This window comes from Phoxinus phoxinus (assembly GCF_949152265.1).
Source record: "Phoxinus phoxinus genome assembly, chromosome: 11".
NCBI classification, from domain to species: domain Eukaryota; kingdom Metazoa; phylum Chordata; class Actinopteri; order Cypriniformes; family Leuciscidae; genus Phoxinus; species Phoxinus phoxinus.
This window is the reverse complement of record NC_136886.1, coordinates 22,028,357-22,045,066: the sequence shown is the minus strand read 5'-3', so window position 1 is coordinate 22,045,066 and position 16,710 is coordinate 22,028,357. Positions and strand designations below refer to the sequence as shown.

At 40.9% G+C, this 16,710-nt stretch overlaps 1 protein-coding gene across 1 annotated transcript; it reads left to right on the top strand.

Moving 5' to 3' along the window:
* Positions 1 to 385: 385 nt before the first annotated feature.
* LOC307006999 (E3 SUMO-protein ligase ZBED1-like) lies at positions 386 to 15,590 on the top strand (the record flags this gene model as incomplete). The annotated part of the gene is made up of 4 exons (XM_079628553.1): positions 386 to 883; positions 996 to 2,644; positions 12,402 to 12,453; positions 15,216 to 15,590. Exons 1-4 carry the CDS (start codon positions 743 to 745, stop codon positions 15,588 to 15,590), a joined length of 2,217 nt encoding a protein of 738 aa, XP_079484679.1. The 5' UTR covers positions 386 to 742.
* Between the last annotated feature and the right edge of the window lie 1,120 nt (positions 15,591 to 16,710).

Below are 16,710 nucleotides of genomic sequence, written 5' to 3'. Positions count from 1 at the left end.
GGTTTATATAAACTGCAATAAAATTATATAACTATAAAATTATTGTGACCGATCTGAAAGGGGAGGAGAATTTACATGTGCATCACGTTTAGTCAATAAAACACTTCCGCATAGGATACACCAGTGTATCCTCGCTCATAGCTCCTCTGGAAGCCTCCTCACTCATCAATCCTCGCCTCCTCACGGTGCAATTAGAGAATTGAGATGTCCTTCAAGATGGCTGAGCTCGATCGGTTTCTGTGTCATAGGATGGAGGACGGAGGAGCGAGGAGACGAGGAGGGATATTGAGAAGCACCCATAGCCACTGAACTGAACGGACTCGCAAATTTGGCTGATTTATTGCTGCTGAAAAATGGTCGAGTTTTGGTCTGTACTAATTAGGGCTGTCCCCGAATAGTCGAAGATTCGATGCATCGATATGCGGAGCCTGATTCGACCACCGATCTCACAGTCGAATCTTCGCGGGTGAAACGAGCATCATACCATTTTGGCAATATGGGGGTGCTCAATGTCTAATTGCACACAGAACTACTGGTTTTGTACGGTTATATTAAGTTATATACAGCCTTTGATTATGATAATGCAGTAAAAACAAAAGTGAAAAGAAAGAAGCGTTCAATAAATATTTTTAACGTGTTTGTGAATAAATCCAACCACCCCTGTGACAGATTTAAGTTTCACTTTCCCTGATCCATGACGAGACGAGGACTATCTTGACGGCAGGGATTAGGCTATTTAACAATGTCTGGATTAAGAAAATCTAAAGTGTGGATGCACTTTGAAATGGTAAAAGATGATCCAAAAAAAGTAAAATGCAAGTTGTGCCAACAGCTCATGTCGTACCACTCATCAACAACAAACATGGCTTTCCACTTAAAACGGGTAAGTTTCTTACTAATAAAGACGGTTTACTCTTTCATATATAATGGCGCTTTTAATTTACGAATAGTAATATCATACATTGGGACTTAAAATATGTTCGTCATTTTTTTAGATCCACCCACAGTATCAGACTGACGACGGCAGTTCATCTAGTAGCAGTACCGGAGCTGCGCCAAAACTAACTCAAAGAAAGCTAGATTTGAGGCCGCCATTGTCCGAGAAAAGGAAAAGAGAAATCACGGACAAAATTGCAGAGTTTATTGCGCTCGACATGAGGCCAGTAAATGTTGTGGATTGTGACGGTTTTAAAGAATTAATGCGCACACTTGAGCCAGGATACACAGTTCCCAAAAGAGAGACGGTTATGCATTCGGTGGATGCAAAATACGCGTCCATACGCGCGGAGGTTTACATGTTAATAAACAATTGCGAAGCAGTCAGCCTCACCACAGATATTTGGACCTCGCTGCAAATGGAGGCATATCTTACAGTTACAGCCCACTTTATTACTGAAGCCTGGCGACTGGAAAATTTTGTGTTAGCAACAAAAAAAATGGAGGAAAGTCATACAGCAGAACATATTTCACAAACACTGAAAGAAGTCATTTCTGATTGGGACATTCCAGGTACTAAGATTGTTTCTGTTGTCCATGACAATGCAACGAATATGGTTGCATGCACCAATCAACTGGCCCAAGACCCATCGTGGGGAACTGTACAGGGAGTCCGTTGTGCGGGGCATACACTGCAATTGTGCATTAACAGCGCATTAAAGAAAGATCCCGTGTGTCGCACTGTTGCTGCTGCAAGGCGCCTTGTTTCACACTTCAAAAAAAGCGCAAAGGCCACCACAGCACTTGCAGAAAAACAACGAGAACTGAATGTGGCAAAGCATAAACTTGTACAAGATGTTGCCACTCGATGGAATTCTGTCTATCTTATGCTCGATCGCCTGTTAGAACAAAGGGGTGCAGTTTCAGCTGTGCTGACGGATTCAACTGTCAGCAAACGGTCCGACCGCGATCTAGAGCTCTCAACATCCCAGTGGAGAATGGCAGAGGACATAGTCAATGTTCTCAAGCCAATGATCAAACTGACAGAGCTTTTGTCACAAGATATGAACACATCTCTGTCTGCCACTGTTCCGATGCTTATGAACATTAAGAAACGACACTTGGTGGTACATGAAGACGACAGCGCTGTTACTAAAACCCTCAAGATTACCCTGACCGAGGAGATTGACAGACGATGGGAGCTTAAAGGCCGTCTTTTGGAGAGCAGTATTTATATAAAGGCTGCAATTCTTGACCCACGTTTTAAGAAGCTTTCTTTTTTCACTGATGATGAGCAAAGGAATGAGGCATATACTGTGGTGGAAAATCTGGCTGAGAGTTTAGCTGCCAGGCCTGTACAGGAGGTAGGTGATGACAGGGAATTGGTGGAGGAGCGTGATACTGCAGGCCCTTCAAGACAAGAAAAAGAGAAAGACCAAGTGATGTCGATGCTGTTGTCCAGTGATGAAGAGGAGCAACAGCCAGGGGACAGTGAGATGAAGGCTTATTTAAAGGACACTACAAAAAGCAGTACAGGACCACTGGAATGGTGGCAAAAGAACGAGGAGAGATACCCAAAGCTGTCCAAGGCTGCAAAGAGATTCCACAGCATCCCATCTACTTCCACACCATCAGAAAGAATTTTCTCCAAGGCTGGATTTATTATCAGTAAAACCAGGAGCGCACTGCTGCCAGCCAACGTTGACAAGTTGGTTTTCCTCGCACACAATTTGAAAAGACTCAAACGCACACAAGCAGAGTGAAAGACTGGATTTTTTTCGATCGGGTAGGGTACAATTGTTTTCAAACATTTCAGCCGTTTTCTAATTTTAATTGGCTGTGAACATGTTTAGCTAAAAAACTGCCAGTTTGCGTTTATTGTTGTTTCGGCAGTTAAAAAGAGAGCGTTCACAATTCTGGCTAAACTTTCGTTGTTCTAATAATTTATTTCATTTTATTTTATTTATTGATCACTCAGGGTTGCCTAATTTAATTTATTATTTTTTTTTTTTTTTTATATATATGTTCCCCTGCACTTTGGCATTTTGCACACATTTGTTATGCTCCCTGTGACTTGATTCTGACTTTATTTCGTTTTTTAATTTATTTTTTATTATTAGAAATGTATAATCTGTTCTAATTTAATTCTTTAAATTAATGTTTTTTTTTGTGTGTCGATGTTGCGCTGCACTGAAAGCATGCTGGCACAGGCAATTTTGCCGATTTAATTTAATTTCGCAAAATGTGCAAATGCAAATCCTAGAGAGGTTTTTTTTTTAGGCTTATTTATCAAAATGTTCTTTTATTATTTGTCTGATGTTCTGTATTTCGATCGCGGCTTTAGAATATTATGAGAAAACTTTTACAAATGTTTATCCACCACATTATAATGCGGTATACCCTTTTTATTTAAACCTAAATAAGTTCGTCTGTCAGTTGGCATGCAGTTTTGGTCGCTTTATTAAAAGTTGTTGCTGTGTGCAGTGTGTAAAATAAAATAAAAATAGTTTTACCCTCCTGCTGACTATAGTGTCGTGCCCCTCCCAACCCATTCACACACACATAGATGATTCGACTATCGGTCGACTATAGAAAGATTCGAAAATTCTGATTCGACTATGAAAATTCATGGTCGGGGACAGCCCTAGTACTAATAGGTATGTGAGTAAAATTTTCAACATGGTTAAATGCTAAAACTAGTTGTTCAGATAGAAAGAGCTTGAAAAATCCTTTAAAATTACACCTAGACCATGGGTTCAAGAATAACAAAATACTGTCCATTTGAAACTCGAAAGTTGTCACTTTATTTTGTCCCTTGTTTACCATTAAATTAAACAAAAGGTGTGACCGAATCATACAAATGATAATGTTTTTGCTATAACTTTTTTAATTTTTGAGATATTGACCTGAATCTTTTAGGATAAGCTGTTTGCCATATCCTCAACATATTCTACTTCTGAAAAGTCAGATACACCATAATATATATATTTAAAAAAAAAACACTAATTACACCAAATAACACTCTTTATTCAGACAGCACTTATAAAAACAAAGTTACAAAGATTTAAAAACTATTTGAAAATACAACAGTGTACTTGTACCAACTTGTGTAATGACTTTTAGAAATTTTGGTGTGAAACAAAACAAACTAATTGCTGCAATACTGATAAACTATCGCTATATTATCGCAATAATTATTATTCTCATTTGTTTTTACCAAAGGGTTTCGTATCTAAACTCTTTTACAAGTTTTAAATTAAAAACAAAAGCATTCAATACATAACTATTTTATGTATTACATTTACATTACATTTCACCCACATTAAGATAGGGTCAAATCTCTCAGAATCACATCGGATGCAAGTTGGTATTTTGAAATGTCATAATCAGTGGCATCATCCTCATAATTTAAAAAATGTGCCTCCTTGTTTCTTCAGATATTTATCAATTTGTCCATAATACATGGTTTCACTTTTTGTGTCCTTGTCAAACCAGATGTGGCATATTCTTCTGCCCACAACCTTGCCCCCTACAATTTCATCAACACTGAACCTGCAGTTTCTTTACATTTGTTATGGCAACTTTAATCAGTTTTTCTCTTTTTTCAGATGTCAATCCATCCAGGTAATGCACTACTTTTTTTTAAACTTTTTTTTAAATCTTACAGGATAGTGTTGTAAAGTTTTCTTTGATCGAAGCAGAGACCAGTGAGACAGTTGGGATCGCGTTCAGAAGTTCTTCTTTATTGAGCACGGCTGCAAGTTCGTCCAAAATCAGTCTAACTCTAATACAGTATTGCATTGTAGTTATATACATTCCAAGGGGGAGGGACTTCTGGGACTGGAAACTAGGGAGGAGTTGATTCTATCAAGCGAAAAACCTGTATTGCCGGTTACCTAGATTGCTCCAGAGAAACCGAGCAAATCAGCTATTGTATTGCTAATCCAATCATCCTGCCTTGATTGCTTCAAACCTTAACATTATCATAGAGATAAAGGCACCGCTGTACCTTTAGCTTAAAGTGTGTATGTCAGGTTAAATTTTTAATTATGATTGACACAAAATAGTTAGGGGAAATACACGTTTGACAAGTTGATGTATTGTTTTGTATCTTTTTCGATACCTAAAGGCAGAATATAAGATGAAAAAGTTCGTTATTTTCAGTCCTCACTTAAAACTGCCCATCCCCCCAAACGAATCGTTTGACGTCATAACAGGGAGACGTCTCCCCAGCTCGCTGAGCTGTGTTGATAATTGTACGAGTGATAGAGCGAGAGAATTAGTGATTAGGACATTTATTTAGTTATTTAAGTTAGGTAGTTAGTATACGCAGGCGTATTTTCACGATGGTGAATTACTGCGTTTGTGCTGTGTGCAAAAACACCGTTAAAACCGGTCACAGAGTCCACTGTGTTCCGTGCCTGGGTCAACTGTGTTCGGGCCAAACGCGCTGACTTCAGTGCTGCCTCGGTATCCAAGACTTCAGTCATTTGCAGCGCCCATTTCACTGAGAAGGACTACGCGGTTGGAGATCTCATGAGTTATAAAATGGGATTTAAAACCGAGACTGGTAGCTGATGCGGTGCCTACGGTGCTACTGAAGCAGTCGATCGCGCCCGCGCCCCTCCCCCCCCCCCCCTCTCTCTCTCTCTCTCTCTCTCTCTCTCTCTCTCTCTCACACACACACACACACACACACACACACACACCAACACACACACACACACACCAACATATTCCAGCATTGCAATCTTGACACCGCAGGCTGTTCATTATAGCCACGGAGCTTCAGAGCTAAGGCGGAGCTACAGATTAGGTGTCCCTAAATAACCCGCGTATAACAGTAAGCCAACGTTAGTTCCGCATGAATTAATTTGCTCGCGAGTTTTATTTATTTTCATACCGTGTATTCTCCGTGTATATTCAAGCACCGAACCGTGACGCCCGTACCGTTTCGGTTCAATACGAATACATGTACCGTTCCACCGCTAAGTTATGCCTATACTACCAGACACCTGACCAACTCTCCACTGGTTCTTCTTCACACCAGATATTTATGTTTCTTCGATATTAATTATTTACATTTCTGTTTGGCTCCTCATCTGTCTCCCGCCTGGGAGGCTCAAAATTGTATGGCTGTGGGCCATCGTATAGGTTTGAGGGGGATTTTGGATCTCCTCAGACTCAAAACTCTCCATACTTCAATAGAACTTTGTTGGCACGACTCCCTTGTATGACGTCACAGCTCAGCCCTTGTTTTAAAAATATGATCTTGACAGAAATGGCTATAAATCTTATTGCAGGGCAGTTACAGTAATAATTTTAATGCTAATTACATTTTCACTCAGACATCTAACCCTTATTTAATATATCTAAAAAAAAATTTAACCTGACATACACACTTTAATGGTCAGGAAGTGCATAAAGACAAAAGCTAATGTCAGACATCTGAATTGCTTGACTTAATCTTCATCTATACCTTTTATGCTAAAATCAGTATTCTTCAACGTGATGTTTAGGTAAGAAAGCATATTTGAAATAGACTCTTAAAATTTGTTATCCTTCAATAGGAAGCACAAGGTGGCTTTTGGGGCCTTGTCCTTCAGAGCAGAAAGCATGCCCATCACTCTCTCTGCATCAATGTTATGTAAACGAGCACTTTATGTCTCCTTTTTCAGCTGATCATTTACATCCATGTTAAAGTACCTCTGGTACTGCCTTGTGAGGACATTGTGGACTGCATTTATACATCCTTCCATCATTGACAGAAAGAGATCTCTGTCCACAGGTTCCACCTGAAGACCCTCACGATCTGGACTTCTGAACAGCTCAGCACCAAACATATCATGTGTCACAGAGATAATTTGTTGAGGATCTTGTGAAAATACTTCTAACCTGTCTAGAACCTCCTTTACCATGACTAAACCTTCAAAGTGACTGATTTCAGAGGCTGCGCCCTTGTAAAATCTCGACATCCAAGGCCCAGTCAGCACTTTCCCCAAAAGACCAAGCACATGAATTTCCACTATTGCAACAGGACTTTGAAAATCATGTTGGAGGGCACCTCTGAGTCTGTTGGATGAAAAAGTTTGTCCGTTCAGAAACTTCACAAAGAATTCTCTGTGTTCATGAAGCCGTTTACAGATCAGGAACATGACATGGAGCCTGTTTCCTCTGTATCTTGGCAGCAAACCTTGAGGCAGTTTGGCATTAGACAATGCAAGCACAAATCCTTTTGGGTCCCCAGCTGCATCTTTGTACCTGAATTTATTCAAGCCCAGCACTAAATCATTGGCCATACAATCTGAACCCAACACCTTCTTCCCACTGTTAGATGGTTCCTTCTGCTTCAATGCTTTGCGACATTCAGTAGCAATAGTTTCTAGTGGATGTAGGCAATTTAATTCATACATTTTTTTGCCCCAGGAATTCTCTAATCGTTCAATGGTGGCATTGTTAACAGCTGCCCTGTCTGTTGAAGGATAACAAATTTTAAGAGTCTATTTCAAATGTGCTTCCGTACATAACATTATGGTAAAGAATATTGTATTTAGCTTTTAAGGTTAAGCTGCTCAGCAAAGTTGCAATTCCTGTTTTCTCCATTGTAAGTTAAATGAACAGAATCACTCAGACTCACACCTTTTTTCTTTATGCACTTCCTGACCATTAAGCTCAAGGTACTTAATGGTACCTTGAGCTTAATTTAACATGGAGACAAAGAGCCTTTGTCTCTATGATAATGTTAAGGTTTGAGCAATCAAGTCAGGATGATTGGATTAGCAATACAATAGCTGATTTGCTCGGTTTCTCTGGAGCAATCTAGATATCCTGCAATACAGGTTTTTGACTAGAGAGAATCAACTCCTCCCTGCTGTCGCTCCACCCCCAGAAGTCTCCACCTCTATGTAATCCCCCCCCCTTGGAATGTATACATTTCAATGTAAACTGTTTAGTTTTAGACTGATTTTGGAACATGCAGCTGCGGTCAATAAAGAAGAACTTCTAATTTGAACGTGATCCAAAAGTCTCACTGGTCCCTGCTTCGAGCAAGAAAAACTTTACAACAGATGGTGCCTTGTGACCCGGATATAGTTCCAGCTTCCTCACCTGAATCCAGATTCAAAACTTCAAGCAACAAAGAATTAACTTTTCCAGACTGAATCTCAACAAAGATCTCAACTGACTGAGTTCCAGACTGAATCTTGAAACCTCACAACCAAGGTTTGGTGAGTGCTGCTCTATACAAAAGAACCTACAAGACCAGTACAAATTTGTATCCTCTGCGCCATCAGAGAAGAGTTAACAAACAGCTGCAGGGTTTGGTTAACTAAGTTTATCCTCTAAAGTTGTCTTTTAGAGATGAAAGTTATCCTCTGTTTTTAGGCAGGGAAGTTTAGCATTACGCTAATATTTTGGTATCCTCTGTTCAGGCAGGGAAGATTAGCATAAATTGCTAGTTAGTTTGTTTATCCTTTGTTTCACAAAGAAGATTAGCCTTATGTGCTAATATTTTGTTCTCCTCTACGGTTGCTAGGGACGGTTCATCCTCTTTAAAGTTAGGGAATGTTTATTCTTTGCTTTACCAGAGAAGTTGATATATCCTATGTGTAGTCATAGAAGTTTAATCCTCTGTTCAGGCAGGGAAGGTTAGCATCATGTGCTAATATTTTGGTTTATCCTCTGTTTTCTTGTTAGACAGGGAAGTTAAGTGTGAAGTGATGGTAATTTGGAAGGTTAACAATAGCTAAGTGGTGTCTGTTGATCAGAGAAGTTTTAGTATTTGTTTGTGTGGTAACAAAGAAACTCACAAAATGTTTGGAAAAAATACTAAGCTGGTTCCCACAACTGAGAAATGTGGACTAGCTACCCCTCTGTGGGTCAGACAGTGAGTTCAAGTCATTGTTAGGAGAGCACATGGATTCCATCGTGACTGAGACAGTTAGATTTTGACAAAGAAATTTGGTGTTCACTCAGAAAAAGTATGGTCTAGTGAAGATTGCAAGAAAGTGTTAGGTGCATGTATCAGGAAGAATAACATCAAGGGAATAATTTGCTGCCACAGAGAATTTAGCTTATCCATTGCCCAAGAACAAGCTCGGTGTATTGCTAAATTAACTGAACAGAACAAACGATTGCACACTCGAATGTCCTGTCTCACAGACAAGGTGGGCCATAACAAGGCCTCAACAGGGTGTCCGCGGGGTCTTAAAAAGTATTAAAAGTTGATAAATCCATTTTGGGAAAATTAAGACCCTTAAATGTATTAAAAAGTCTTAATCCCGATTTTATGAGGTATTAAATTTTGTTCAAGCTTTGTCCAAAGAGTTTGACTCCAAAAAGTATGCACGAATATATTTATTTTTCTCCCCATTATAATAAAAAACAACGGCGTAGTCGGTCAGTGAGATCAGATCGCCGCATACAGGTGATGTCACGTATTTTGCGAAACGCGCGGTTAGGTGATGTTAAATAAAAAAACTAAAACTGTGATGTGTCATCGTCCTCTACATGGCACAAACTACAACTGTTTTATTAAGTTAAAGGTTTGTTGTCGATTAGAACTTGAAGTAGGGGTGTGCCATATCACAATTTTTAATCCTGGATGATTAAAATGTCTCCACGATCTGCTTTTGAAGAGATATCGTAGGTAGGATCGTGCATTCTATCAGTTTGCAGTTCTGGCGCCTCCGTCTCAACATACTGTACAGCGCGACGTATATTCACATGAAATGCAGACAAACTGGACACTAGTTCATAAAAATGTATTATTTGCATGTGCTTTAAAGCCTTGCCGGTTAAACATGTCATTCGCTGCTGATGCGCTGTTCTAGCGAGCGCTTTTCTGAGCACAATAACGTTACACCCGCCGACGCGCACGCACTAAAAGCCTGTCTAACAGCGCCTGTTACTGGACTAAGTTATCTTTCGAGTCTTATTGCTCTAATACTGTCAAATACACTCAAGGTTTACATAAACAAAGTTGGTTATGTCTAAAGTGAAAGAACAGTAGAAAAAATTAAGAAAAAAATCTGCTTGTCAAATGTGTGTATATTAGACTCGTTGCGTGCAGATCTTAAAGTGACAGTAGCCCTAATAGTAAACATGCTGCCGCTTGTCCTTAAAGGGACAGTTACCCAAAAATAAAAATTCTGTCATTATTTACTCACTCACTCTAATGTTGTTCAATACCTTTATTAATTTCTTTCTTGTGCTGAACACAAAAGAAGATATTTTGAGTGTGGCTAACCAGGCGGTTGCTGGTCCCCATTGACCATAGTAGGAAAAAAAGGGAAGTCACTGGGGTACATCAACTGTTTGGTTACCCACATTCTTCCAAATAACGTATTTTCAACAGAAGAGGGTGACTTATTCGGGTTTGAAACGGCTTGAGAGAGTAAATGATGACAATTAATATTTTTTGGAGAACTATCCCTGTTAATAAAACGACAAAATACAAAGAGCAAATCCCTCACTCTTGACTGAGAACTTTAATAGCTTTAATAAGAATCAATGTACAATTTATAGAGTGAAGTCTAAGTTGTTTTATTTTTATATTTGTTCATTTAATTACTTTCTTCAATGCTGTTAAATACACCTGTAGCTGAAAAAAATAAAGCACTGTTTATTTAATTTGTGTATTAAGTTGTAAAAATCTTTGTTCTTAATTTTTAATAACAGAAAATAATGACAAAGATTTTTTTTATCTTCGCCACTTTGGCCTAAATGTCTGTCATTCCTTTTTATTTTGTTACCTAAGGCTTTGTTTTTAAAATAGGGACATTAGTTTGTCTGTAATGCTCAGTCACTTGAAAAATAGTAAAACCAACATGAAAAGGAATCGTGATAAAATCGTGAATCGTGATTTTCTGAAAAAAATCGTGATATGATATTTTTGCCATATCGCCCACCCCTAACTTGAAGTGGCGATGAGGTCTTAAAATATTTTGAGAAGGTCTTCAAAAAGTCTTAAAAAGGTATTAAAATTAACTTCAGGATTCCTGCATATACCCTGCTCAACCAAATGTGACTCTGAAGACCAACAGTCAGATGAAAGCTATCCTGATTTACAGTCTTTTGATAGAATAGAGGACAATGTCAATGCAGATGTAAATGCAGTTGAAGTGTGCGTAGCTAGACAAAAGCCTCAGGGAAAAGGTGTTGATACAGTTTCATTTGCAACCCCCATATTGCAGCCACAAGCAGTCAAAACATCTTTAGGTCCTAAAGATATTGAGAGAATTGCGGAAAGTTTGCCATCAGTGCAAATAAATTTTTCTGAGTTCAGGAGAGAGTTGTCCAAAAAGATGCGGCTCTTTGATATGACTCTAGCTGAAGTCACCCAAGCTAATATCACAGATCTTGACTGAGTCAGAATTCAATGATTTTGAAAGTGCTGTAAACAATTCTGAACTGCAACAGGCCAGTAAAGATGAATTGAGAGAAGGTGTCTTGAAAATTCTAAAGAACATTGTTGGACCCAAAATAGACTGGTCAAAAATCACTAGTTGTGTACAGAAGAAGGATGAAAATGTTAGTGAATACACAGAGAGATTTTGTCATTAAACTCGCGGGGCAACTTGTTGAGGTGTTAGCCATTTGGGCAGTGAGTGCTTAATTTCCCCAGTAACTTACAACAAAGATGAAAGACTTGTTTTTGTTTAATAGCACAAAAGGAAAGTGACTGTCTCAGTTTTCCTTTGGGGGACACGGATTAAGTAAACTCACAGCCTAAAATGTTATGCTACAGCACAGGCTTCATCAGTAATGGTGTTAGGTCAGACTTTAAATGTAAAATGCCCTTATGCAGTGACTAATGAATCAAGCAAAAGAAATTGGTTAACTACCCTCACACCTCTGAAAATTGTATTACAGCGTGCACCAGTAACGAATCCATCCTCATCATGTATGATGTCTACAATGACAGAAGTTGTGTTAGAGGATGGAGAAATGACTCACAATTGTGTTACGCTTACATACACACCTACGAGGGAAGTAAAATAAACTCCCATAGAAAATTTAGTTTGAAAATAGTTGTTTTATTGTTGGTTCAGCTCAAGAAACAAGCCGTTAGAACCTAAGTGGTACAGACCACATCGAGTGATGTTGATTACAGCAGCTGAAGTATTGTGTCAGGGAAGGGAAAACTTGTAAATGAACATGTCACACTGTTCCCCCATCTACAGGGACAGGATAGGACACACGGACAAGTGAGGTGCCCTGGGAAGAACCGAACGCAACAGGCGTTCGGGGGTGAACCCAGGGTGAAGACATTTCCCTTATAGGCCCTCCCCCTCCCCTAGTCCATCCTTACCTCACTGGTTCATAGGTGTCTCATGAATTAAGAATTAGGGAAAGAAGGAACAACAAATAGCAGACTCAGATTGAACAGAGGATACAACCAGTCTTTTCAACGAATACTGCTCTGTTGCCGTTTTCTCTTTTGTTTTCTTTCTTCCTCTGTGCAGATACCACTGGATGACTGTCCCGAGACCCATATACACCGACCTCCTCACCTGTGTATGAAGCCACAACCTTCCAGAAAACGACTCGATCCACTGCTGAGCCAACTATCACAAAGAAAAAGAAAAAAATACACAACGCAGAGACTCGCATACGTTCCGTATGTCATCAGTGGAACTTTCCGTCATCCATACACGATCAAGATTGTCACACTACTAACCATCATGGACATCGCTCAAAGTGTAGACTCCAGAAACAACATATTCTTAGAGCTAATGAATATGTCAAGAACGCCTTGTTTGCTGGAAAGAACGTTGCATGGCACACGCACCTTCAGCTTCTGCCACAAACAAAGAACATGGCTGCTTTCCAGGACTCACTTGTGCACAACCATTTGTGGTCAAGAACTTTTGGAGCTTTAAAACACTAGAAGTCCCAGAGAGCAGCCATTTGGCTTTTCTACCTATAAAACCCGCAGGACAGCCGATGGGCTGGAAGGCTTTAGGCTAATATCTTTAATCAGCTGTGAACAGTTGCTTTTGTTATGCAAACAATGTGGGGCCATGCTGAGCCACTTCAAGGAAACTTGTGTTTCACTTTGCCATCTTAGAGAGAAATCAACACACTTTTTTTTTCATTGTTGCTGAGATTTATTGATAAAAACAGTACAAAATAAAATAAAAAAGAAACCAACCATTTGTACACATATTTACAAATAATATTAAAAAGTGAGTGAGTACATTCCAGCAATCACTCACAATCCTGGCACTGCCATGGTATCTTCCGTCTGCATTTACCACATGTGTATCTGTAGCAGTGAACACATCTTACAGTGGCATGATTGTTCTTGCATTGGTGTTTGACCTGACACATGGCTCTTTTTCCAGGGCTAGGTGTGGAGGGTTGTGTCCGAAGCAATTGTTCTTTTTTTGCCTTCTTCGCACACATATGAGAGTTAGCCAACTCTCTTGCAAGCTCCAGCAGGAAGTCCACCAGTCTTTCCTGCCTTCCGGTGCAAATACAAAAAGAGTAAATATTTATGTCACTCCACTCTGCTTTTTTGGTGTTTTCCACTTACTGGTTTGAAATGAAATAGGAAATAATATGAAATGAAACTTAACCTGAAGACAGATCAGACAGCTCTGAGTCCGAATCCGGCTGAAGTTCTATGTCTTCTCCATCTGAGTCACAAGGAGTAAACCCTTGTGACTCAGATGGAGAAGACATAGAACTTCAGGAACACTCAGGATCATTTCCATGGCCTGCCGAGTGGTGAATCTTCTCTGCATTTTCTTTTCTTGGAGAGGAGGTTTGTACACCACAGAATTATTGAGGGCACTGTGAGATTTTATCCACCTCAGCACAAAAGGAATTACTTCTCATTTGAGAGCAAGCTGCATGCAATTAGATGTGCTAATTCATACCTGTTTACACCTGGGCAAGACCCTACATGTCAATGTGAGACTCTAGCTGTTTCCCAATGTGAAGGCTACAGCAAGTGACGACAGCATTATTATTATAAAAAATGACGGCCGAGAGTTCGGTGGTGGACGGCAAATTCACATTTAAATGTAAGTATTATGTTTTCATTTACTCAAATAGCTAGTGAGTTAAAAGCCACAAGTTTTTCTTTCTTATAAACTTCATCTTAAAATTAATTTTAACATTTAAAAACAGACGTTTTCAAATTCCAAAGCTTGTAGAAGGTTCCTATTGGCAATAATGACTTAGGCTGCAGCTTTCCTGGTAGCCTTGAGTAAATTAACTTATGAAAATGATTCATAAAAACATACAAATATCAGTTGAGCCTATATGTTTAGTTTCTTTAATGACACAGACAAAAATGAAAAGACTATCAGTCAAAGTTCAGCTTTAGGAGGGGAAGAAATAGGGCAAGATAATGAGACTGAGAGAAAAAGAAAGATGGAGATGAGGAGAGAGCAGGTATTGACAAATAATCTAATGCCCACTGACATGGTTCTCTTACGAGAGGTTCTCTCGTAGTGCGTAATGAAATTACGCACCGGGTAAAGTCATCTTTGCTCAAGATATGAAGCCAAAAATGTATCCTTAAATTTGTATTGTCAACGCAGTGCAGCAGCTGGCAGACCTAGAGCGGGCTGTCTCGCGCGCTCATTGGCTGCCTCGTGGCACCTGCAGCAGACTACCACTGAGCCGGGTGTAACGTCACGCGTGTCATAGCCTGCCAGAATGGGGGTGGCTTAGCATATATAAGAAGGCTCAGAAGCTGCTAACACTGATTTTTCATCTCTTCAGCGAGCTCTACGCATCGCTGGACTCTGAGAGAAGAAACCAGCGACCAGCTAGCTTAGGAAAGCATCTGAGGTAGCTGGCCGACTTCGCCACCTTCAGCCATCCGTGCCTGCTACGCTATCCGGCGAAAGAAGTATCGCCGTCGCGACTCACGTGCTAAAAGGGCGAGGCGTTTGTTGCAAAATGCCTCGATTTTCCTGCGGTTCATGCCGAGCCGCGCTCAGCAACGGAGACCGCCACGTGATCTGCGCTCTCTGCCTGGCCCGTGAACATGCAGCCCTCGCTCTCTCTTCGGGTGGCTGCATCCATTGCGAAGAACTGGCAATGTCAACCCTGCGGGCTCGAATTGCCGTATTTGACGGCGAAGCTGTCGCTCCGCCTCTCTCCTGTGGCCCGCGAAAGAAGCGCCGTGCCTAGAGACCTCCGGAGCCCGTCACACACGAACGCTCGCCGGAACCTTCCCCTCGAGCTTCGCGTTCCCCTTCACCGCCCCCCCCTTCCCGACGCGCAGATGCCAGCTTTGTTCCTCACTGCCGTCGAACTAGGGGGCGGAGGAGGACGCCATCGATGACAGCTGTTCTCTCCTGGCGTCGGACAGTGAAGAGTGGTCCGGATCACTCCACTCCGCCTCCTCTTCGACACAGGAATCTGGCCGGGCCCGATCTAACGCGGACGCTGAACTCATCCGCCTCCTCACCATGGCCGTCGACCAACTAGGCCTCGAGTGGTCTCCGCCCGAGGCGCCCGCGCCTAACAGGCTCGACGGGTGCTTTCTACCTAGCCGCTGCCTAGCGCCCGCTTCTAGGTCGGCACCCTTCCTGCCAGATCTCCACGCCGAGCTCTCGAAATCGTGGAACATTCTCCGCGAGACTCTGCTCTCCTGCCTCTTCGACTCTCTCCCACGTGGACGGAGCCGTTGAGAAAGGTTACAGCCGGATTCCCCCAGTGGAAGAGGCGGTCGCAGTGCATCTTTGCCCGCCATCAGCAAAATGGTGCTCAAAGTCTGCCCTCCCGTCTAAAGCCTGCAGGACCACTTCAGCCCTTGTCAGCCGCGCCTGCACTCTATGGCTGTCCTCCAGATCCTCCAGGCCGACCTCCTCCGCCGTATGGACGAGAAGGGCCCGGTTCAGGATGTCGTCACGGATCTGAATGTTCCACGATTTATAATATATCAGTATCAATATATATATCAATATATCAGATATATCAGTACGCCCAGGGGCGCAACTACCCAGTGTCAGAGGGGTATGCAGCAACAAATAAGGCGCCCCCCACCCCCAAACAAACAAACAAACAAACAACAACAAAAAGAAAAAAAGTGTCCAATGTAATGAGTGAGGAACGAGTAAGAGTTAACATATAAAATAAGTAGGCTACAAAATAGCCATTTATGAATAAAATTTAACTCTGTCCCTCTAGGGGGGTTTGGGGGCATGCCCCCCCGTAAGAAAATGTTGTGCTTTTTAATGTTAAATTCATCAATCTGGTGCACTTTGAGAGTTCAAAATTAAAAGCTCCAAACCCATATTCAGTGTGCAAATTAAACAAAGAAAAATGCAAACCTCTTTTAGTTACAGTGTCTGTCTACATTACACTACATAATAATAGTTATAATATTAATCCCATGATAGTTATAGCCATATATTGTAAAACGAATGCACTGAAAAATAAAGGAAACTTTCATACTTAGTTTTGTACTAATTTCTACACTTTACATTAAAGATGTGATTGGGTCAGCCCAGTGTCAATCAAGAAAAGAACCAATGGGCCGCTGATCTACGTGTTTCATGAAAAATGTCAGAAAAAAAAAAAACTAACACTGACATTTTTTTTGACCATTGGATTACACCGGCACTAACCCAGCATCGCCAATTAATACAAATAAAAAAAAAACGAACGGGCCTCCGATGTACGAGTTTTATGGGCTGTTAAGACAAAAAAAGGATTAGATGTATCGGCCCAAATAGGACCGGGAATCTCCCGGTAGCCCCGATGGCCAGTAGGCTATGCGTGGACGTCACACTTTAAATCCTACCTGTT